At 36.7% G+C, this 25,316-nt stretch overlaps 1 protein-coding gene across 9 annotated transcripts in view; it reads left to right on the top strand.

Annotated features, from left to right (window-relative positions):
* Positions 1-25,316, top strand: part of LOC118275973 (monocarboxylate transporter 3) — a 50,118-nt gene that overhangs the window by 11,148 nt on the left and 13,654 nt on the right. For 5 of the 9 annotated variants that reach the window (XM_050707398.1, XM_035594096.2, XM_050707399.1 and 2 more), the window contains exons 2-5: positions 5,113-5,398; positions 7,974-8,117; positions 21,785-22,032; positions 23,501-23,650. In XM_050707398.1, the coding sequence (XP_050563355.1) occupies positions 5,113-5,398; positions 7,974-8,117; positions 21,785-22,032; positions 23,501-23,650 (828 nt within the window). Of the gene's footprint in view, positions 1-174; positions 343-5,112; positions 5,399-7,973; positions 8,118-21,784; positions 22,033-23,500; positions 23,651-25,316 lie in introns of those variants that run through there. The other 4 variants (XM_050707403.1, XM_050707401.1, XM_050707400.1 and 1 more) reach the window with 2 other exon arrangements.

Here is a 25,316-nt window from a genome sequence, read left to right as displayed (position 1 = left end):
TAGTGCACGTGTAACATGATGCATTTATTATTAATGACGGTTTAATTGTCCACTGTGCTGTATGACTACATTATTCAATGGCTCCACTAAGATTATATTCCTCAAATACAGTCAGTCCTTTATAATGGCTTTTATAGGTAGTCGGCCGGATCTTTTAGATATCGAAATAATTAATGTTTTGTTACTATCAAGACGTGTTGATTAAGATATCGAATTATCTAGTATAAAGACTCGAGGCTTATCACTGGCATTGTCGGTTGGTATTGCAACTGAAGTGGGTGCTGTGTAATTGAACTGTGCTATTTATTAAGTGCTTCTTGAAATATGAGTGCAAAAAAGAGGGTGAGTGCGTTTAATTTGTTGAATGATTTATCCTCTATAGCGATGTTTAAAAAGAACATGGAGTTGTAAATCGTTGGCCGGCTTATTTACATGATGATGAATAAACTGTAGCTATAATCAGTTAACTACTCAACGATTAGCGATTGTTCATTACATTCTTCTATACTAGGTTACAGAACTGTGACATGTAATTGGATTGCATTAGCATTCATTAGCCTATATATTCTAATTGGCATAATTTCTGTTTTAACTACTTCAGTGAAAATTGTCGACCGCTTTTCGTTCTCACATAGATCGTTTCGCATAATTACGTGTATTAAATGTACGCAGTTAAAAGTGTGAACATTTCAAATCTTCTGCTTTATGTTTTTCGTCGTCTAATTAACCGAGGTTTTTGCAAACGAAGTTTCTAATGAGAAATAAACCCCAGAGTCACACGTTCTTTCAGAATGAGGTTTGACGAAAGAGCTCACTTAATTAAACTGAGCACGGGTGACATATTCCTTTCAAAGACCATCATTTTGACCCACATCATTAGCTAGATATTAGATGTGTGGCTGTATAAAATCTTCACTGCGTATTTTTTCATATCTCACATTAGGTTGGCATCTAGAAAAAAATACAAAAGGGATGTTTCCGACTAATCAAATTAAATAGTTACATCGACGAAAATCGATAATTTATAATTACGAGATCACACGAACACATACACGATTCATTGCTTAATTCTTCATTTTAAATCTTTAAAAAACAACTAACATACTTTGAGAATATACCTAGTAACAGTGCACGTCTATGCTCGGAAAGGGTCAATTATTTCATTTTCTACACATAATTGAGTCCCGAGTAAGTCTTCATATAGTTATAATAGGTTGAAAGAAGCAGCCTGCGACAGGCGTGCGGTACTAATCAATTAATGGCAATCGAGATCACGTGCGCCGGCGCCGCGACCACGTTGCCTTCTATTGTACGCAGTGGCCCAGTTTAATACTATTATCAAGATATAATTAACTAAAATAAATAATTTACTAAACGACATACACTTTAAATCTCCATTTCTGAAGAAATTCAAATAATTTGCTTAGTTTGGAACTGGAAATGAAATAGCTATTGTTATGACTCTACGATATTTCAGCACTGTTACATTACCATTGTTCGTGTGTTAGGAAAAGAGTTTTTTCTATTCAAAGTTATTTTCATTTTTAAACCGATTCATGCTGCCCTTAACTGGTTTCAGTCTGAAAAAGTGCGATATTAGTTCTATTTATTAAACTTTACGAGCATTATAGTAGCCTTTTATACTTTAAACGATTCTGTGAATTCAATTAGAGCTTAGTCGTAGTTGGCGTAGTAACGACTCCTTATAAAACTTCTAAGTATGTTTCATCTCCCTTATGATTATTTTAATGTAGTTGCATTTCAGAGTGTAATACGAGCTGTTGCAGTGAAATTTTATTTAAGACTTCGTACCTATATGTAAATGTTGGGTCAATAACCCCCACTACCGACCGAGGTTGTAAATTTTAAAGTGAAATTACGTGTAACATCTGTTGAATGAATACTTGTAAGTCAATATTCTCCAAAATCCTTGTATAAACGTTCTTTGTTAATATTTTGCTTAGGTTTAGATAAATCTTTTAATACTCATCTTGTTGGCTCACGCACTTGTATGATTAAACTTCTTGGTCTATGTTCTACTTATTTGTTGCGCACAAATTTTGGAATATTCCCATTGTTGCGCATTTCTGAGTAGTGTATTGACCCTTTTTGTTTAAGCCAAGTTTTTGTACATTCCAAATAATAAATTGTGTCGTCGTTTATTCAAGCGACAACCCTAACAAAGAAATTATTTTTCCATCTGGTATGTTACCATTCTTATTCAAATATTCAGTCTGCATGTGTTAAAAACGAGAGTGATAAATTATCGGGGGCCGAGTGTAGACTACACGGTTCTATCGAAGGGCACCAGGAATTATTGTTAAATTGTATCAATTTTATAGCAACGCGGAATGTTTCCCATAATGAATTCTAATCGAACCTTACAGATTCTTTGTCTTGGTATGTTGAAGTACAAAGTGCTAAGGCCATTTGGGCTTCCTCGTTCGATTTGATCGAATTTTCCGCCTTCACATACTGCTATGAGGCAATGAGTTATTTTAATTTCAACTGTCAGTGTTCCTCATGTCATGCTCGTTTTAATTGTTCATAATGGATAGAAATAATTATGCTTCATACTTATGTACCTATTACTCGTTATGCGACCTAGGGAAATCATGCAATTATTGGATGTTAAACTATAGTTTCAACGATTCTATTCGATTCTTATAAGATTTCCACGTTCTTTCAAATCGGTTTATCACCTAAGTGAAAACTAGGAAGTGTGTAGTGTACATATTCCATAATCTATGTTAACAAAATAAATCACTATGCCGGAGCGGTTTGTGGAGTAAACACGGACAAGGTCGAGCACCCGTCTGCTGCAAATAAAGTGATGGACTGTTACAATGGTAGCCATATTCATATTGTTCAAAACAAACCTGTTCTGTTCTGGACACCATGAGAAACCCGTGGACATGTCAACGTATGAATAGACGTTAATTTCAGTTAAAAAAATAAAAGGAAAGAAGCACAATAAAATACATTCATCATTTCTTTTCATAAGCTTTATTTAACTTCTAGAGCTGTATTATCGTAATGTACTGTTAGAGTTATATCAAATTATTATTGAGGCCGTGGCCTAATTTGCAGCTCGTTTTCTTAAAAGTGATCAACTAAATGTTATCATATAAACAAATGTCTTTTGGCTCTTCTTTTATCAGTAGCAATAAACGTTGCATTGTTTAACACTTTCAATTCATTATTGTTTATTATCTGTTAACTGTTTTCACTGATAATATCTAATATAATATGCCGTTGACAAACACCAAAGTTCACACTAATCCGCGCTTAGTAAACACTTCGCGGTTCGGACTAGAGTAATTTTCCTCTGGCGTCGTGAGTCACCGCTGCCGCATTGTTTATATTATTTTAAATTGGTATCATTTGAGATACGCTGTGTAGAAACAGCAGGTTGGCAGCACGTGTTCGAACTTCAATGTAAACAACCGCGCCAAACTAATAAGCTTCTAGTAGCGAACTACTCGTATTTCAGTAGGTAACGTTACCTTCGACAGGTAAACGGTATTCTACGTAATGTAGTAAAAGATGAATTTTGTACAAACATTTCAAACATATTCCTTTCTAAATGGTACTTTAGCACATTTATTGTATGGCTATCCTGTAACAGCTATTCATATTTGATAACGTGTATAGAACACTCCTCTTTATACGTGTCCAAGTGTCAGATAGTTGTAGTTTCCAACATGACAACTGTTATTGCCACGGCCGCAAACAAAGAAATGATAAAACGATAATGAAACGCCGCTCATGCTGCCAACAAAGGGATGTCCACATTAGTATTTTCAACTGTGACATGAGTGACTAAACGACACATGTGCTTCTAGATTGTTTTATCTAGTGTTTATTGTAAACATGCCTCTTTGTACAGTTATTGCAGTTAGAACTAGGTTGGAAACAGATAATACGTAAGAATGTTTACAATTCTAACATTATTAATACACTGTGCTTCGAAACTTCCTGTAGTTGCATATATTGTATTTATGTATCTATCTTTATTCATTTAATGTTGTTTTCAATTTCTTACAAAGCTTATTCCACACTTTTCCATCCACAACGCGTTGTTTTTTAACACGAACAAAGAACTGATTGCCAGTACGTATAATGTGGTCTCATTGTTTTCAAGTTATCTATAATAGACGCATGCAGTTGCTCGCATTTAACATTCAGCATGCATGTTAATCACAATAAAGCCTTTGGCAATGATAGTGACAATGGCCGTGAAATTAACGAACAACCTTATTAACATACGCTGATAGTCCTTTTTTGTATGTATATTGAAACTTGGTAGCATATTGATCGTGAAGTCCCACGTAGGCGTTAGCGACGCAGTTCAAAATAAAAGTTTGCCAGGCTAAGGAAATTAAGTTACCGACAGGCTACGGTAAAATTCCGGAGGCTCGTTAAGAGCAAACGTTTTATTACTGACGTTTATAAAATTTACGACAGACGACAATAATAAAGCAAGCTAAATACAAACAATAATAATGAAATCGTACATTACGTCATAGATTTGAATTTACGACGCGTTAATTTTAATGACAAAGTAAAACTAATGTGTAATTGTTTGGAAACAGCTATGCTATGACATATTATTGTACTTGTCAGCCACAAATGTTTGTAAACCCTGTCGAAACTAATATTTTATCATTTTAATGGAAAAGGAGTGAAACTATTCGGATGATTGATATGGTACCCTAAACATAACGTCTCAGCGGTTTATTTTTAGATGATTTTGTTTGCCGTTATGATATGACTCGTCCATGAAGTGACTGGAATGTTTGCGCAAATTAATTTTGATCGTTGAAACTGGCGCTTTGGGTGGGCATGATAACTCATAGCTATGAAATATTAATTTCTATTAATAATGTTTGCATCTTCCGTGAATTTGAAATCAATGACTATCGTCAATACATTCAGAAAAGTAAATGGCCATTTAGTCACTCACATAGCAGCTGTGACTTCCCTATAGTATTATACAGAATACTGCAACGTAACTGCATTGTGGTTCAGGGTGCGCGCGTCGCCATTATCGAGAGCCGCAGTGGTGATTAAAAAAATATACGTTTTTAAACTATAATGTCTTTGTTACAGACGGAAAGTGAGACGTCATGCGAAGAAGCAGCAAGACTGACGGCGGAAGGCGCAGCCGCAGACGCCGACGACGATGAGGCCTACGACTATGGAGCCCTGCCCCCTCCCCCCGACGGGGGCTACGGCTGGGTCGTGGTCTTCGCATCCTTCATGTGTAACATGATTGTTGACGGCATAGCCTACACATTCGGCATATTCCTACCAGAACTAGTAACTTACTTCGGCGAGGGTAAAGGCACTGTCGCGTGGGTCGGCAGTCTTCTATCAGGATTTTATCTAGCGGCTGGTAAGATTTATTATGATTGATAATAATTTATTGCTTACTCTTTGTGTTGTAATTGCCGATACTAAGTGCGTTCGTGTATCACGAACATCTGTATCTAGGTATATTAGAGTAGTGTAGATGACCATTAGATACTTCTGTTCTACTCATTCATGGGAAGTAATTAATACATTATATGAAATGAAGGATGTACCTTCATCTGACGGATGGATCTAAATTGACAAACGGTAATTGGCTTTACCTTTAAATTCCTCCTTTTTGGACGACATTGCAATCGAATCGTTCGTTCATTTCCTTTCAATTCGGGTCACGTTGTCACATGCATCTATCCATTATTCATGTGGGGCTTGTTTATACCTACGTATTTAACTAGAAATGTAAGCATCTAGTGTTCATGAGGACACCAGTCCATTAATATTGTAATAAATTGCGGTATTAGCATATTCTAGAAGTAGTAAATTAACCGCTCTACAATCGTGGCTTATTGCCTGTTAGGGGTTTTAATTTGTGATAGTGTTTAACGTTCGTACTTAGTTCTTTTTATCTATTAACCTCCAAAAACATCATATCTATAAAATCTAGAAAACCCAGTAGCCCACAACAAATATTTATAAAACATGTCACTCCTTTGATTACTCGTGTTTGCGTTTTTACACAAGATTATCTGGCAAGATATATACTTAAATCTGTTCCACTGATATCGTATACGTATAGTAATTTACATTTGAAGCGTATGCAGTAAAATGAAATAACCGTGTCGATGTTAAACGTAGTTCATTATGAGTGGTACCTCGATGCCGTTGTGATAACTAAGTGAGTACACAGCATTAGTGGCAGATACGTAAATCCGTCCGGATTAGTTGGAAAAGGCCCACACTAACAAGTTTTATGTAACACTTAACATAGAAATATTAATTATATTTCGTTGCGGTTTATAAACCACACAATCAAACCAATCTGAGACTAAAACCCATGACTCAAAGATTGATAATTTTATTTGTTTCTATGCGAAACTGGTAGAAATTGCTTATCAACTTAATTGCTGACTGTCATCGTTTTGTTGGCTTACCCATCAGTATTTTATCTGTGGAACGCTATCATATTTTATCTATTTTAAATTGCCATTGACCTGATTGAAAGTACTCGATTACGATCATAGATACGGCGGTGATCCGATAAAAAATGTGTCCTAGAAAACAATTTTGCTATGTAGATAGAAGTGTGTTATATAATTTTGTGTTCGCAACAAAAGTGTCTGAAACAGGATGACCTAGCATACTGACCCAACATTTCGATGAACCCTTATCTTCGCGCGAACTTTGATTTAGGATACGACACACGACATATAGTTAAATGTATGTTTATGACGTATGTAAATAATGTACAGTAACAATCTGCCTACGTTTTTGTTGAAAAAAGTTTTCACTTTTTGTCGGGAATTCTTATGCTGGTCCCTAAGTTCGGACATCCTGGTTAAATAAAAAAAAAAACAGGTTACATTTTCGTCAGTAAGACCCAGCGTTTTCGTTAATCAGTAATTTAGATCTTGTCTTTACGTAGTTTCATGCGTTTATCTACTCGGTAACACATGATTAGTATAAATTATCTTTACTAATATCAAAAATAATGCTTGTCACATATTTAACATGACGTAATCAAATCCCTCGTGATTATAGCTTCATTTGTAGCTACTGATGTTTACGATAAGGTTACAACTAAAAATAATCATGGGTTTTTTTTAGCCCAGAGCTAAAAAAATCCTAAAAAATAGGAAACTTATAGTTTAGAAAATGCTGATGATCTGGATCAAGTATTGGAGTCTAAATTCTACATCTGCATTCCACTGCAGGAGTAGATTGTTACACCAATTCCGACACTCGTTTCACTTTAAAACAAAGTTCGACTGTCACGCACAGTAAATAAAAGTCTTTACAAGAATAAAAACTCGTGTTTACAATGAAGTTACATCCTTTGCGACGATTCATCGATTCCTTGGACTCATTTCTAAGAATGTATTTAAATAATACGAGTAGCTCAGATCAAGTTTGTAATGTAGGTTTCAGTACCAAGGTGGTCACCTGACTGTCATTGATAATGATCCTACTTTAATATCTTCATACCATAGCTTGCGTGAGAAACCGATATTACATTTGACATGTTAATTGTATATTTAAGATAATATCTAAGTACTAAGTATCATTGATTCTGTTGGCACAATATCAATGACCTACTAAGAGAATCCTTAACAAGAAAATGTACAAGTTTACATTGCAACAATTTTATTAGGTTTCTATAATTTAACTTCGAATCTTGAAGTTGTTTACATAAACACTTTAGCTCCATTAGGTAGGGTAGATTTCTAACGATTCTGAAATATAGTTTTCTTAATTAGTTTCACTGTTAGCAAAATTAATTTGGTCGTAATTAATTGCGATTTGATTAAAGCTCGAGCGTTAATCAAAATGGTATATTCAGCTGTTTATTTAAATGGAACCCCTCGAGATTGGAATTATGTAAATAGTTACGTAGAGTTTCGTTTTCTTGGGGCTGTTTTTGAAGTAAATTAATTTGTTCGCAGGTCCTGTAGTTTCGGCGTTATGCAACAAGTTTGGGTGCCGAGCAGTTTGCGTGGCTGGGTCGTTTGTAGCAGCTGCTGCTTTCGTCCTATCCACGTTCAGTAAAAGTGTCACCATGATGATGATCACTTACGGGTTGATCGGAGGTGAGTCTTTATTTTCTTTGTTCTTCAGGATGATTTTGCACTTTTTTAGTTACAATGAACACAAATCTGAAAATAGACCGGTGTGGGAAGTAAGATAAATCTGTATCTCTTTCTTCTTCAATCTGCCAATGACTAACAAATAATACGATGGGCTTTGTCGTTTGGGATATTATATGTAGTTACTGCAATTATGAATTCTGATGTATTGATCAAAAGTTTTAAAGTAATAGCTCACAGTAAACTATAGAGACAAATTAATTCATATTTATAGAAGTGAGCTTTTACTTTACCTGGCAAGCGATTCTTAGAACTATAAACTGCGGAAGCGTTTGATTTTATTGATATTTCTTGATAAATCAACCATGTGGGAAGTAAACTATAAGGACGAGGAATAATCTCATGTATTGCCATCAATCAATGTCGGGGTTACATTGACGTAATTCGTTACCTAGCAGGTGTCGTCACTCATAGGAAAGGAAATCTTTTGGCAATTTTATATTTTCCTCTACTAAACACCAAAAAAATATTTTGCCTATTGAGTGTAATTCTTGGTGCAGATTTAAGGCCGTCATATTGTCTTGTAATTTTTACAAGATAAATATTAAACACATAATTTTACCACCCAATTTGTATCTACATCAGTATGTTTTATATGTACAAATTGGGTGGTAAAATCACTTCGGCAGTCCGAAGTGTTTACCAACGACGCTTACGGGGATGAATTCTGAGATCCTGTGATCAAAATATTGTTTTCCCTAAAATTAGATATTGATAGAAAATTCCTGGAATGCTCATATACCTTACATGTTTACCCACGTCAGGTTTAAGTATGTACTCTGATATCCACATAAAAATTAACGAGATTTTTATTTTTATGCCCTCTTTTACTGGAATTTCCAGCATAAAATGGCTGAAATATTTCACCCGAGCGGAAACACGTCATTCAGTTTACGTCGGAGAGACAAACAGATTAGCATTGTGAAATGTATGGCCAAACCGAACCATTTTTCTAGTACATTTTCCCTCAGAAAGTGCTACAGTGATTTGCTGTTTTAGGTTGTGCACTAAAATTCTTGTCTCAGTTAATTAAGTTTGAGCTGTAAACACACTATATGTATCGACTTCAAGTATATTTAGAATGGCTTGGCAATAAAATGGCTGTGCAGGACTCATGTGGAACGTGTGAGTTATGTAAATGCCCGCCGGCCTTGGCACGTTAGCACAGTTATGGGGTGGCGTCACCAAGTCGCGGCCACCCGTCCTTCGAACCACACAGACTTAAAGGATATACCCGTTTGTACATCTGACTGACATTACCCGCAAATGGCCATAATAACAGATGTAAAATAAGGTCACAACCAACCGGTACCATTCTGTGACTGTTAGATAATAATTATACAACTGGTAATGTCGGTATTGAGATACATAGGTACAATATGGCGACATGAACATGAATAATTAACGCTTCAGGTTTCAAATTCGACGTAGCAACAACTACTTATCATATTTATGCGAATATATGTGCAGATTAATTATTATAACAGCTAACTCATAGTCATGACTCAAATTATTTCCGTCATCAACACATGAGTCAAATAAACAATGAATTTATGGGAGTAAAATTGCAATAATATGTGCATACAATTTTATTTTTGTATTTAGTATTTGACTGACTCATTGCCTTGGGTCCCGAGTGTAACTATCATTACCTTTTTCCAAAGTCCAGTTGCCTTATAATATCACTGGCATGTAGAAGCGGGTCATGAACTGCAAATGGTGGCTACAGCATAATACATTTTCCTATGTGACTCTATCTCTTTTTCATACAATTCGTCACAATTATTTCATTTCAAGACAAAGTATTTGTGCATTAGATACAGAAATAATTTGTTTTTGAAAATGCATTGTCGTGATGCCATTCAACATGTTCTTTGTTACTTCTATGTACAGCTTCATCGTTGAGAATACAATTCGTATTTCGAGTGCAAGATCTTGTACTTGAAAACTTTTATTGTTCATACACGAGAAAGTTTTCTTCAGTGCTCTTATATCCACGTGAATACGGTTTATTGTGATTTGATTGAAGTTTGTTCTTATTGTCCAAGTTAGATTACTTTTTATAAAAAGAAAATGTCTATTGATAAATGTCTAAAGATAATGTCTATTATTATTATTTTTTTGGCAATCTTATTTGCTCTCGGCTCTAAGGCCGGTTTTAATGTCCTTTACGGGCGCGCGCCAAGTAAAGGACATATTATGAAGAATATTATTCGGTTTCTGTAGCTGCTTGTGGTCTGTGGTTATCTATTGGTTCTGTAGTTTGGGGTAGTGGTGGTGGTGGTGGTGGTGCTGCTGAGATTTCATTTTCATCTATCTGCATAAATTTCCTAACTATACGACACGTATTTAGTATAGCTGCTTTTTGTAATTTGATGTATGTAGTGTCTTTGATATTTAATAATTTTAAACTGTGGAAAAGGTGTTTTGGGATTACTCCAGTAGTAGACAGGACAATTGGCACAATGTACACTTTATCCTGTCTCCATATTCTGGTTACTTCATCCTTAAGGTCTGCATATTTGTGTACTTTTTCAGTTATTGTTTTTGTTAGATTGTGCGTGTTGGGGACGGCGATATCAATCAGGTAAGTGGTTTTATTTATTTTATCTTGTAGAGTGATGTCAGGTCTGTTGTAGTGGATGGTTCTGTCTGTAAGTATTGCGCGGTCGTAGTACATTTTGTGAGTGGAGTTTTCGAGGATGGTGCTAGGAGTGTATTTGTAGTATGGAGTGTGTGTGTCTGCTATGAGGTTGTGTTGAATGGCGAGTGACTGGTGAATGATGTTAGCGACTTGGTTGTGACGATGAGTGTAATCCGTTTGTGTGAGATGAGGACAAGCTCCAGTGATGTGCTGGATTGTCTCGGAGTGAATGTGACATTTTCTGCATTTGTCATTTGTAAGTGTAGGGTCTTTAATTATGAATTTTCTATAATTTCTAGTGTTGATTATTTGATCCTGGATAGCTATTATGAAACCTTCTGTTTCCGGAAAGAGAGTACCTAATTTGAGCCATTTATTTGATGCTTCTTTATCTATGGGTGTTTGTTCGAGGTCATTATAATGTCGCCCGTGTAGGGCTTTTTTCTGCCATGCTTCTTTCAGAACTGTTTCTTGTTCGCTGGGTGTTAGAATATTTTCTTCATAAGTTTGCTGTAAGTTAAGAGGTGTGTAGCTATTGTCATTCGTTGTTATTGCTTTATGGATATTACTGATGAGAGATTTCTGCTTAAAGAATTTATGCAACGAGTTAATTTGCTTTTTCCATAGGTTAGTTATATATATAAGACCTCTACCTCCATTTTGTCGCTTAATATTAAGTCTTTCTATTGCTGATTTTGGATGATGATGATTGTATTTTGTGAGAGTTGTACGAGTAGTCCTTTCTATACTATTTATATTACTTTGACTCCACTTGATGATCCCAAACGAATATGTCAGCACTGGGATAGCATATGTATTAATTGCTTTTATTAGATTTTTCCCTGTTAATCGGCTCTTACAAATTCTATTTAATCTTCTTTTGTATTCTAAAGTTAGTTTATTTTTAATATCTTTGTGATCTAATCCTTTTGCTTGCTCATATCCCAGGTACTTATTATTATTATGTCTGTTCTTTACATAATCTCGGGACCACAGGGTCCCGGACCTTTGGAAGGCGTACGAGGGGCCGAAGCCAACTCGCAGAGGCCCGTTGAACAATTTTGATCTAAATGTAATGGGACATCAGCCGGCGATTATCCCTGTATGCACTATAGGAAGTACACCAAAGGACAATCCCCGGTTGATGCAGGACTATTGCGAGATATGGTAAAAGGAAATGATAGGGATATGGGTGTGGGTGGCTGTGGAATAGTTAACCGGTTTACTATGGGGACTATGGCCCCTGCCCCTGACCAATATTGAAAAATACGGATAAACAGGCAGGGGGTGACTCGCAAACTCAATAGTGGGCCCCCGGAAACGGCCGCTAGCATGTAGCGACAAGGGAAGCAACATCCGTTGAGCTGCTTGAGGAAGGGGGGGCATCCCACGGCTATCAGAGCAATCCCGGAAGTACGGTCAAGACCCCTACCAGCATCTTACTGGGATACGTCCTTCCCCCAAGTGGAGCTGAAGGCAACTCCACTCTTGCGAATCTCCACTCAAACCAGCCGATTAAGGCAAGAGTGAGGTAGGAGAGGCCACTCCGGATAGTCACAAGTACTAACCGGAGTTAAAAAGTAGGGCCTCTCCCGGGAGTCAGGTCCGTGGGGTCGCCACTGCCCAACAGCTCGCCACAAGCTGCCTTGCGGACTTATTATTATTATTATGTTTGTTCATTACATAATCACGGGACCACAGGGTCCCGGACCTTTGGAAGGCGTACGAGGGGCCGAAGCCAACTCGCAGAGGCCCGTTGAACAATTTTAATCTAAATGTAAGGGGACATCAGCCGGCGATTATCCCTGTATGCACTATGGAAGTACACCAAAGGACAATCCCCGGTTGATGCAGGACTATTGCGAGATATGGTAAAAGGAAATGATAGGGATATGGGTGTGGGTGGCTGTGGAATAGTTAACCGGTTAACTATGGGGACTATGGCCCCTGCCCCTGACCAATATTGAAAAATACGGATAAACAGGCAGGGGGTGACTCGCAAACTCAATAGTGGGCCCCCGGAAACGGCCGCTAGCATGTAGCGACAAGGGAAGCAACATCCGTTGAGCTGCTTGAGGAAGGGGGGGCATCCCACGGCTATCAGAGCAATCCCGGAAGTACGGTCAAGACCCCTACCAGCATCTTACTGGGATACGTCCTTCCCCCAAGTGGAGCTGAAGGCAACTCCACTCTTGCGAATCTCCACTCAAACCAGCCGATTAAGGCAAGAGTGAGGTAGGAGAGGCCACTCCGGATAGTCACGAGTACCAACCGGAGTTAAAAAGTAGGGCCTCTCCCGGGAGTCAGGTCCGTGGGGTCGCCACTGCCCAACAGCTCGCCACAAGCTGCCTTGCGGACTTATTATTATTTCTTTAAAACATTTATGTTTTCTCCCATCTTGTGGGGTTGTAAAAAGCACGGGCCAAAGCCAAGTGCTGTAAATGAAATATATTTTTCTAAGTATTGAGGAATTTTCTGGTTAAACGGCAAGTATTTAAAATTACTGCTTTTTGAAGAAGAAGGTAGGTTGATGGACTGATATTTAACTGGTTTAGACTGTTATGGAGGGTTTTAGGGATTACTCCCGTGGTGGATAAAATAATTGGGACAGTTTTGGTGTGGGTAACGTTCCACTGAGTTTTTATCTCTATTGATAAGTCTGTGTATTTTGCTATTTTTTCGGAATGTGTGTTGGTGAGATTGTGGGTGTTGCATATTGCTATATCTATGATGTAAACTAATTTCTTTTGTTTATCTAACATAGTTATATCTGGTCTATTGTTATATATTGTTTTATCCGTGATGATGGTTCTGTCCCAATATAGTTTAAAATTATTATTTTCTAATACGGTCTGTGGTTTATATTTATAGTACGGTACTTTATCGGTGACTAACTTTGTTTGTATAGCTAGGGATTGATGGATAATTGCGGCAACTTGGTCATGACGGTGTTTATAATCTGTCTGGGCTATGGCTCTGCAGGCACCTGTGATGTGTTGGATAGTCTCTGAGGCACTGTGACATCGTCTACAAGTGTCATTATAGTTGGGTCTACGGATGATAAATTTTTGATAGTTTGCTGTGTCAATAACCTGATCTTGTATGGCAATCATAAATCCCTCCGTTTCAGGGAAGAGTTCGCCTCGCCGCAGCCACGCGTTCGATGCTTTCATATCGACATGAGGTTGCTGCAGGTCGAGGCGATGTCTTCCATGAAGGGATTTACGTTCCCAGGCTACAATTTTGTCAGATTTGGTGGAAATACGCTCATTACGTTGTGGGTCAGAAGATTGCAAATTCAGTGGGGTGAAATTTTTATCAAGGCATGAAATGAGTTTGTGAAGGGGGATTGTTGGGCTTTATGGAAGAAAAACTTTCTCAAGTTGGCAATCTGCTGGTTATGTAGGTTTTCAATGTCTATAAGACCCCGCCCTCCATCTTCTCTCGGTAGCGTAAGTCTTTGCACACAGGATCGTGGGTGGTGCTTTCTGTTTATGGTCAAAGATGTATTGATGGACCGCTGTAATTTGATTAGGTCGGTTTTTGACCAGCTTACAATTCCAAAAGAGTATGTGAGTATTGGGATGGCAAATGAATTTATGGCTTTGAATAGATTACGGGATGTTAATTGGGATCTTATTAGCATATTAAGTCTGTGTTTATATTTGGTGGTTATCTTATTTTTGGTGAGTTTTTTGTCTATTTGGTGTGTTTGTTCAAATCCTAAGTATTTATAGTTACAATTTTGTGTCATTGATTCTATTATTTCACCAGATTCCAGAGTGTACGGATTGTTTTCGATGTGTTGTCCTTTTAGGAGAGTGAATGTCTTGCATTTATCAATGCCAAAAGTCATTTTTATGTCATCTGAAAAGGTTTGGGTGAGGTCTGCAAGTGAAGAAAGTCCTGATATATTATTACTGTAGAGTTTTATGTCATCCATGAACATCAAGTGCGTTAAATTAAAGTTTTGCCCGGTGGTGGTATCTTTAAGGGTGAGACCGTAGTCAGAAGAGTTTAGGAGATTGGAAAGAGGGTTCAAAGCGAGGCAGAACCAAAGAGGGCTCAGAGCATCGCCTTGGAAAATACCCCGTCTAATGGGTATGTGATCTGTTTGCACTACTTTACCTAATTTTATTTTAGTGGACCAATGTTTCATAGTTTCGGTTAAAAAAAATATTAAATCTGGGTGTATTTTATAATGGTCTAATATATATAGTAACCAGCTATGGGGGACTGAGTCAAAGGCCTTTTGGTAGTCAATATACATTGTGAAAATGTCGTTTTTTTGTTTAACATTATGTTTTAGGGCTATGAGGTCTATCGTCAACTGTTCTTTGCACCCCTGACTGTATTTACGGCATCCTTTCTGTTCCTCGGCTAGAATGTTGTTTTGTGATACATGTTTGTAAATTATTTCTGAAATGCATCCCGTGGTTAATTTATAGAAAGTTTGTAGGCAAGTTATGGGTCTGTATTTGGCTGGGTTCATGTGGTCAGAGTCTTTGGGAATCATATATGTTAGGCCTTGTGTAATAAAGTCTGGGATGTTGTAGGGGTTTTTTATGAAGTCGTTAATATGCTTATAGATAGAGGGGTGTAGGGAAGTGAGTTTCTTGTAGTAGTAATTATGAATATGATCTGTGCCCGGAGACTTCCAATTGTGTGCTTTTTGGATGACATTAACAAACACCTCAAGTGGAATAGCATCAAATGACATTTGTGGTAACTGCTCTAATTTCTCTTTGTCGTCTTGTATCCATCTGGCAGTTTGATTGTGATTAGATGTCTTTGACCAAATATTCGACCAGTAACTGTGTAGCTGTTCAGAGTTGGGATGTGGTATTTCTGTTGCTTGTTGTCTGTCTTGTGTATGTGCAGTGTCGGTAGTTAATGTTCTATAAAAGTGTCTTTCGTTGTTTGTGAACTGAGTGTTTTGGTCTTTTCGTTTAGTGCAGTAAAAGTACCTACGTCGCCTACTTGTTATAGCTGTAAGTTTCTGCTTTAGACTGTCCATGAACTGCTCATTCGTTGTGTTTGGTTCTTCATAGCTGGAATGTGTTCTATATTTATGTTTAATTTTTTCGATGTGTGTAATTAGTCTTAAATGTCTGTTGCCGTTGATATATTGAGTCATTCTACCTATTTCTTTACGGATTATAAGTATTTTTTGGTCTAGTCGTCTCAACCAGTTTGGTCTCTTATCTCTTATGTTGTCAGTATATTGTGTAGAAGATGATGTTTGGTTGTGTTGTGCAGTAGATGATGTTTGGTTGTGTTGTGTAGTAGATGATGTTTGGTTGTGTTGTGTAGTAGATGATGTTTGGGTGTGTTGAGTATCAGATGAAGTTTCGTTACATTGTGTTTGTGTAGGCGATGATGTTTGATTGTTACGTTCTTTGAATTTAGTGCCATTACATAGGGCGGCAGTATGAGCCGCACAGTATACGAGTGTGTGAGTTTTAAGAAAGTCGTCTTCTGTAGAGCTATACTTTGGTAAAACTGTGCTGTTTAAATATGAGATTATGTGCGCGAATCTTTTTGACGTTTTTTGTTTGGGTATAAATGGTCTATGGGTAGGATCTGTAGATAAATATTTTTGGTAAATTTCTTCGAAGGTCTTTTCTATTTTCGTATCTAGTGTTTCATCAACTAGCATAGTAGTAGTTTCATCCTGCAATGTTGTTGTATCTATATTTGTATTATCTGCTGTGCTATTTTGGATGCCAATTTGATCATATTCACTAATAGGGTTTGAGGCGTTTACATTTGTACTGTTTGCTGATATGTTGTCATGTTGAGTATTTTGTGTTATCTGTATGCTAAGACTAAGGCTATTTCTTACTTCTCTTTTTATTTCCTCTAATCTGTCGTCTGATATAAGTCTATTATTAATGATTACTCTGCGCTGGTCAGCAATACGCTGTTCGGAAACATGCGCTATGACAGGGAATTGTTGCGTTATGGTAGTATGTAGTTGTTTTCTGTAAGCGGTTCTGTTAGCGGTTTATTATTATGTATGTTCATTACATAATCACGGGACCACAGGGTCCCGGACCTTTGGAAGGCGTACGAGGGGCCGAAGCCAACTCGCAGAGGCCCGTTGAACAATTTTAATCTAAATGTAATGGGACATCATCCGGCGATTATCCCTGTATGCACTATGAAAGTACACCAAAGGACAATCCCCGGTTGATGCAGGACTATTGTGAGATATGGTAAAAGGAAATGATAGGGATATGGGTGTGGGTGGCTGTGGAATAGTTAACCGGTTAACTATGGGGACTATGGCCCCTGCCCCTGACCAATATTGAAAAATACGGATAAACAGGCAGGGGGTGACTCGCAAACTCAATAGTGGGCCCCCGGAAACGGCCGCTAGCATGTAGCGACAAGGGAAGCAACATCCGTTGAGCTGCTTGAGGAAGGGGAGGCATCCCACGGCTATCAGAGCAATCCCGGAAGTACGGTCAAGACCCCTACCAGCATCTTACTGGGATACGTCCTTCCCCCAAGTGGAGCTGAAGGCAACTCCACTCTTGCGAATCTCCACTCAAACCAGCCGATTAAGGCAAGAGTGAGGTAGGAGAGGCCACTCCGGATAGTCACGAGTACCAACCGGAGTTAAAAAGTAGGGCCTCTCCCGGGAGTCAGGTCCGTGGGGTCGCCACTGCCCAACAGCTCGCCACAAGCTGCCTTGCGGACTTATTATTATTATTATTACAATACTATTTTGTTAACTTAAACCTCGCTTATATGTATAGAAGATATTTCGACTACTCCGACGATCTACTGCATATTCTGCTGTTCAATTGAGCGCGAAATCTTTATTGCGAATTATTTGTCGGTTCATTTGAATGCAGGAAATTTTAACACCAATTGCAATTCTATTTAAATATTTAAATTACACACTCTTAGTAACTGTACGTTTGTAATTCTTTCAATCGATTTCTGTGACTTACGCATAAACCTCTCAAAGTGATGTTATAACAATATTGTCTGATAACCTTCGAGATCCCAGAGGAAATTACTATATAGGGATCGATATAGGAGTGTTGCAACTTGTTAATTACGCAAACGTATGGCTTTCCACTACCGTAATTACTTGTATGTCACTGTCATGGCCGTGGCCACTATAAACTATAAGGGGTTGAAGTGCCAAGGACACAATATGAATGGGAAACTCTATATCCCTTTCTAGTTGGCTGATCAATTTAATCTGTTGTCGCATCGAACGACAACCAGTATGATTGTTAGACCAAAAAATCACAGTATTAGATATGAGATTTGACAGCTCGTTACCTTAGCATTCGAAAATTGGGGCAGCCTTTGCGTGAGCTTTTTGTCACCACACATTTTGCGAAACTTGTAAAAGAAGATTTAGGTATGTTTGTATGTAATCCGTACCGTCGACCCTCAGAAGAGACAATATTTGTCCTTTATTCAAACAAACTTGTACCTCGAGAAATATTCATTCGGTTTTTATCCTGTCTTTTGTTCGATAAACCGAGATGCTTCCAATATTAAAGAGTTTCGACACGTTCTTTGTTCTCTCAAACCCTTGAAAACAGAGGCAACAGCCCGAGTGTGAAATTGGACATTTGCCAACTGACACTTATGTAAACGAAAAGGTTTAAATGTCGCTTTAGTTCGAAGTGTTAAGCCCTTCTGGCAATTAACTGAATTCGAGGAAAAGCGGGGTTTTCCATTCGCCGAATGCACTGCTGTCGCCCGACGTTTTAATAACTAATACTGACTCGCTAGACTACAGCTATGGTTGTCGCTTTGTAGTTACAAGTCCCTGTTTTATGAAAGGGAAAAGTTTCTTGAAAATGGAATCTACATTCGCAGAACTTTATAAGATACTTTTACTCGATTGTCTCGTTGGTACAGAGGATGCAAGTGAGTGTTATTAATGAAAAGAACTTGTATTTGAAGAGCCCTTTTCAGCCAGTGCTCATACAAAAATAAACATTTCTCTAATTGGTAGTAAATTGATCTTCGTTCGCCCGATTGGCTTAATTACATGACAAATGAAGAGTCTGTGGTGTACATTGAAACTAACTTCAAGGTCATTAAGAACATAGGACGCTTGGCAAACTGCCAACTGTTGCAGACAACATGGCGCCTTACTAGGCTAGAATATTATATTGTCTTTAATTGTACACACATTACAACTTACACACTTCATCTATTTTAAGATTTAATAGCTGGCAAATGATTATTTTCAATCCCGTATGGGATCGTTAATAGAATATCCAATGTGACCTAATTCTTATACCGTACGGCCGGCCATTCAAGGTTTTAACGATGGAAAAATACGTCGTCTTGGTTCCCCGTTCAAATATTCTCGTCTAAAATATTATTCATGTTACGGTTATGTCACTGTCGCATAAAGCGTAAGATTCATGATCCATTTTCCGAGTTGTAAGGAAAATCGTGAATATGAAATCAGTGGTTAGTATATCAAAATCCGAAGAAATACACAGAGACATCATCTTGTTAGTATTTCCGAAATCATAAAGGTTTCGATGATTAGCACGTCTATTTAACACAAATTTTAGTGATCCCAGTTCGCAACTAAACGATGAGGTCATCAAGTTTCAATGTCGATAGAAATAATATAGTCTGACTATTCAAAATTGGACGTAAGGGAATTTGTTGAATGAATTTACCAATTAGAGATGAAAAAAAAATATCCATAACTGTTTGATGTGCGAGGTATTGAACAAACCTATTTTATTTGCCCATTATATTCCTCAAGTCGCACTAAGTAAACATTGACAAGTTGACGCGCTGTATATAATTCGATAGGAAAATACCTTATCGTTAGTTGCTAACAAAAACATAATACCTCGTTTGCTTGCACCCAATCTTAAAGAATATTAGAAAAAGTATTTTTAAAATACTCGAAGTAGCAACGTGAACAAAGATTGTAGACTGCAAAAAAAGAGTGTAGTCTTTAAGTCTTGAAAAAAGAAAACACGAGATGCCAAGGAAACATTTTCTTCACAAAGACTTTTGACCTCGATGTCGATTGCTTCTGTTGTCCGAAGTTTCCAAGAAGCAGTTCAAAAAATTCGTACAACTTTTCAATTTTGCTGCCAATTATTTGTTTACAAACAAGTCTATAGGAAATTTACTTTGAAACACTTGGAGTTTTTCATTATTTCCTCAGCAGAATGGTTGAACTTTAAATTAAAGTTTGTTTTTATTTCGCATTCGTATCACGCTGACTAACGTACGGAAATAGGTCAGTGTGTTTGTGGCTGTTTTGAAGAAGATTTTCTTATCTCTTTGTGACTTAAAACATTTTATGTAGGTATATATAAAAGTACTAAGTGCCCACTTAAATCAACTATTTGCATTGGTTAGATAATTACATAGTATTACTTTGTTGAGTAATTACACCTAACCTATAAACATAGTGGTTTACATAGTTTTCTTCGTTTGAAAAGAATCTGGGTGAAATGTCGATTCATTGTACCGTTTCCAGCTGAACACAACATTGTGTGTAAATTGATGATTAATTTATTTGATGAGAAATGTGGAATATTGTACTGGGAAGTGACGCATGCGTTTATAAAGTGGCGACGACCTCTTTGTAGCAGGCAACAACCCATATGCTCCTTTGTGTGGTTTCAAATACTGATTTGTGGGCCGACAACAAACACTGACTCACTCCATATCATATTCTGAATTATTTTCACGTATTATGAAACTAATACTGTACTAAAATGTTATCATAAAATTAAACGTTAATGGGATAATGTTTTTCCTATTCACTTATGTCGTTAACGGCTTTTAACGACTACATTAAGATGTTGCTCGGTAACTAGCCAAGGCCGTCTACAGGGACGAAGTTAAAAGGGGGTGTTACTTGTTTGAGAATCAATGAGGATAAACGTGGGGACGGCTACAACGATTTTAGTAATAAAACTAACTAATAAAAATTATGCGACTGGTACAGTTCTGAGGATGTGCGATAATTGCATAATTGTGACAAGTGAATAACTCTTATATCTTATCTGACCCATTTTGCTCTAATTATTAAACGAAATATTATATTATAGGCATATTTGAATAATCGATAAGGAGTTCATTAGCATATTGTCTGTACCGACTTATATACCATAATGTATTCTTTCGAAAGCGTTTATCGTTCGAGTGGGGTGTAAAAGTATTTTTTATTCATGAAATGTAAGATTTCTTTGTTTATTAAGGCATCGATGGCTTGGTCCTAACGATACGAATCTGATGTCAATGCCCACGAGTCAGGCAGTGGAATACCGGCGACTGGATGACGGTCTGTGTTTTTTATCGCACGCCAAATTATGTGACGTAGGCATCTCAGGCAAATTGGTCAAAGTTCTCTGTAATTTGGGAGGGTGCCAAATTGAGCAACTGCCACTAATCATAGTGTTTCACCTCTTTGAAGATTTTGTTTTGCATAGCGGCGTGAGTTCCAAACATATGCAAATGCCGGTTGTGGACTTGTGATGATGGTTCCTACTTAGTCTGCGAAAATGTACTGGACGTTTCGTGAGTCACGGATGAATGAACTCCTGGTTTAATTGGGAACAAAGTCTAATTTACTGAAGGTTTTTGTCACATCCGACCTTATAACTATAGTCTATAACATAGTTATTGTCATTGATGCCTTTATTATTATTCACGATGAGGATATACACTAAGAAAGTACTACCGATAATGCAAAAAACCTAGTAACACAATTTGCATGACCCGTCACACATATTTTTACACAAACACATGGTAACAGCCGCACTTTTTGAAAACAACGAACGCTTCAGTATGTCAATTCAAATTACGCAGTAGGAATATACGAACTGCAAAGTAGGTTATAACATTTATTATTTGTTATGAATTAGGTTCATTACGAGTTGATATCATTAAAATAAATAAATATGTTATTTTCCTCCTCGATTAAATATGATCTTTGTTTCAGGTCTCGGCTTCGGTATGATCTACCTTCCGTCTGTGGTTGCCGTGGGTTACTACTTCGAGTCCCGGCGATCCCTCGCTACGGGTATCGCTGTATGTGGCTCAGGAGTGGGAACCTTCAGTTTTGCACCCTTAGCTGCCCTACTGCTCAATGAATTTGGGTCCTGGCAAAATGCTAACTTGTTGTTGGCTGGCCTGATCCTTAACTGTGCTGTTTTCGGTGCCCTGATGAGACCTTTGGTCTACCCTAAGGTTTGTGTCTTGCTTTTTTATAGTATTGGTACATTTTTATGTTTAAATAGGTACACGTCAATAGTTTGACTACTTTGACAACCCTTCCCAGTTATTAGCAATGTAGGATCAACCTAATATAGGATGGTATTCTAAACGTAATTAGTGAAAAATTGAGTGATACATTTAATTTGATCACCTCTGCACTCTCTCATCTCCTTTATAAATGAAAAGGCACAATGTTACGTTACATGTGAGTAGGATACACTGGCTTACTCATTAAGCTGGGTGTTCGTGTCAATTAATAAGGATTTCTTGGTCTTACTATACAAATGTATACAGTCGGTCTCTGTCCTATTTTAGTTAAGCTCCTAGGATCACCTAGTTGGTAAATGCTCTATGTAACTACTGTGTATTTAAATAAAATAGACTCGTATATACATAGAACAGACTTAAGGAAATACCTATTCGATCTATAGTTTATAGGTATACAGCTATACCTACATCATTAATAACTCATACAAGCTGTATTCTTATAATTTTATATATTTATACTTATTAAAGCTGAAGAGTTTGTTTCTTGGTTTGAACGCGCTACTCTCCGAAACAACTGATACGATTTGAAATATTCGTGTTAGATAGTTCATTTATGAAGGGAGGAAGGTAAAAAACATCACGCTACCATCAAAAGAAGCTGAGCGGTGTGGGCAAAACCGCCCAGAAGTAGCTGACTTTCTGCCTACAGTTTCTCTAACGTAGAATTTAGATGATTTCTCTCTTATCTCGAACAAATAATAAAATCTTTCCCTTCTATAATATTGGTATAGTATAAATTATTTAATTCCTCTATGTAGTTACTTGTAGTAATTAAATCAATTGCTGTGTACCACCTAGATACAGTAAATACTTATTCTTCAAAGTACTTAAGACTGTTAGTTAATAGTTTGTGTTTTACCACAAACCTCAATGCAAAAATACAAGGAAACCATTGCTCATCTATAATTTTATATACCTACGTTATTTACTAGGAATTTGTCCATTGCATTGTTTACATAGTGTAGTGATTAGAAAAAATCTAGGTATGTATAATACCTATATGTATTTATACCTATAGTAGTTAAATAGTAAGCACTAAGTAGGTATGTAGGTATAATAATTTTAATGTAATTGAATGATAAACAGATTGATTTGCTGATCATCATTATTTGACTTAATTAATTAATTTGTTTACATAGAAATACTGACATTTACACAGTAATAAATAATAATGGCAATTTATTGATGATTGCATCGATAGTTTAGTTTAATCGACTTCAACACGTCAACCTCCTATTCAAACTAACAATTTCAACCTATCTAAGATTTAGGAACTTCAACCCAAGATTACTGCGATGAACATCTTAAATTATTCTTACACTTTTCTTTTACACATTTTTAGTTCTTTATTATAATTTCTTTACCCATTATAAACATTACCTCAAACTTACAGACATCAGGCGAAAAGCCGCTACTACAGCGTATGGCTGAAGAAAAGAGGTTACAAATGGAACGAGGGTCCATAGGAGGTTCATACTTCGTAGTCCAGCTCCCAGACGGTACTATGGAGAAGCGGTTGAAGGTGAACGTTGTAGACGATACTGTATGTAGATGCTTTTCACTAATATTACTATTCTAAGTACTCTTTTTAAAGTGATGCGTTTCGTCTTGCGAAAGGAATATGAGGTGAAATGAGTTTCGTTGTTTTAAAAGTATTGAAACTCTTTGCTGTCACTAAAATAGAGATGTTAGTTTTAGATGTTTTTTTTTTAAATTCTATTTAATAATTGAAATTGTTTTTGAGTTACGAACTTGACGAAATTAGTAAATGAGTTAAGTAAATGCTCCGATTTTGATGTTTGATTGTTTTTGGAATTAATCTAATTTAAGTATTATCACAATCTAATTCTAATTACCTACATATATGAATTGGCCATTTTATTCAAAGCAGATACAAACTGGAATGTTAATTGTTTAGACTATCAATATCACATTTATACACATTGAAAACTCACGCTTAAATATTAATCAGTCCTAAATATTGAAAAGAGAACATTTATAAAAATGTTAATCTTAATTTGGCCTAAAATGAACTTTATCACAATGCAGACGAAACGCATCGTTCCCTTGAGGTGGTGGTATACTATATCTAGCAGACTGCTAGGTACTTTAAGTCCTGTCTCTCGGCTTGATGTGCTAACAAAATTATTAGGAAGCATGTTTTGGCAACGTACGTACTTTGTGCATGAAAATTTTAGCTGATTTTGCACTGGGTGAAGAATATGGACGTAACTAGATATATTTATTTTTGTTAAATTAAGAATCTTCTATGATTTTAGAATAGAATTAGATTTTTTATTTTGTTTTTTTTTATAACTAAGTTTTATAAAAACGTTTCTTTTATTGAGATTATGAAATAAGTAGTTCTTAAGAGTGTACAAACATTACAAATTTCACTCACACACTTTCATATTTCGAATATTTTTTTGTGGATCATGTAGAGCCTATAAGATTATTTTACACATGGTATTATCATGCGGTCCATTTTGGGTATAAATTGAAATTGAAATAAAATTGCATGAAAATATATAAATTGGACAAATCTTTTACGCCTTTATCCTTCCAAAGTGCGAATCATTAGAAAAATTGGCTTTTGATGGTCTTAGCACATTTCAACCCTAATATTTTTAGTTTTGATCGATGTTAGATTAGCTAGAACTAATAGCAAAATTTTATTTATGCTGGAGCCTTATAATGCTGCATAATAGATGACAATCACAAATTGACAAAAGATATTAATATTTTATAATGAAATTGATTTAACAAGTCGCCTCCTTTTGTGGACAATGTTCATATATTATGCAGCATTTGTATGCCATATTGAGGGCAATGGCTTCGTACGATTGGCAAGCTTTATTCCCCTTTCTTTGTCGCTGTTATTATCGCTAAGTGAGTAGTCTGGTATTGATTGTAATTCCACAAACTTTCCTACCTGTACGGGAAGCACGCGAACATTTTCTGTGAATGCTATCTTTCAAATTCTACTATCGCATTGGATATTGTGGTGCATGAAGTCTACCGATTGGTAGTTGGAATCATGGAGCGAATGAAAAGATTTGCTCCGTGGTTGTGTTACAGTCATACCTCGAAATTTAATCCGTCCGCGTTATACAAAATTCAATTTAATTCAGTAGTAAATTAGAATGAAATTTTAATGATACAATATAACTAAAAGGGTTATAAACAGGAGAGACAATAATAAAGAAAAT

The sequence above is a fragment of the Spodoptera frugiperda genome, chromosome 31 (genome assembly GCF_023101765.2).
Source record: "Spodoptera frugiperda isolate SF20-4 chromosome 31, AGI-APGP_CSIRO_Sfru_2.0, whole genome shotgun sequence".
Lineage (NCBI taxonomy): Eukaryota > Metazoa > Arthropoda > Insecta > Lepidoptera > Noctuidae > Spodoptera > Spodoptera frugiperda.
Note: the sequence above shows the minus strand (reverse complement) of the source record. Positions and strands in the feature narration are given on the sequence as shown.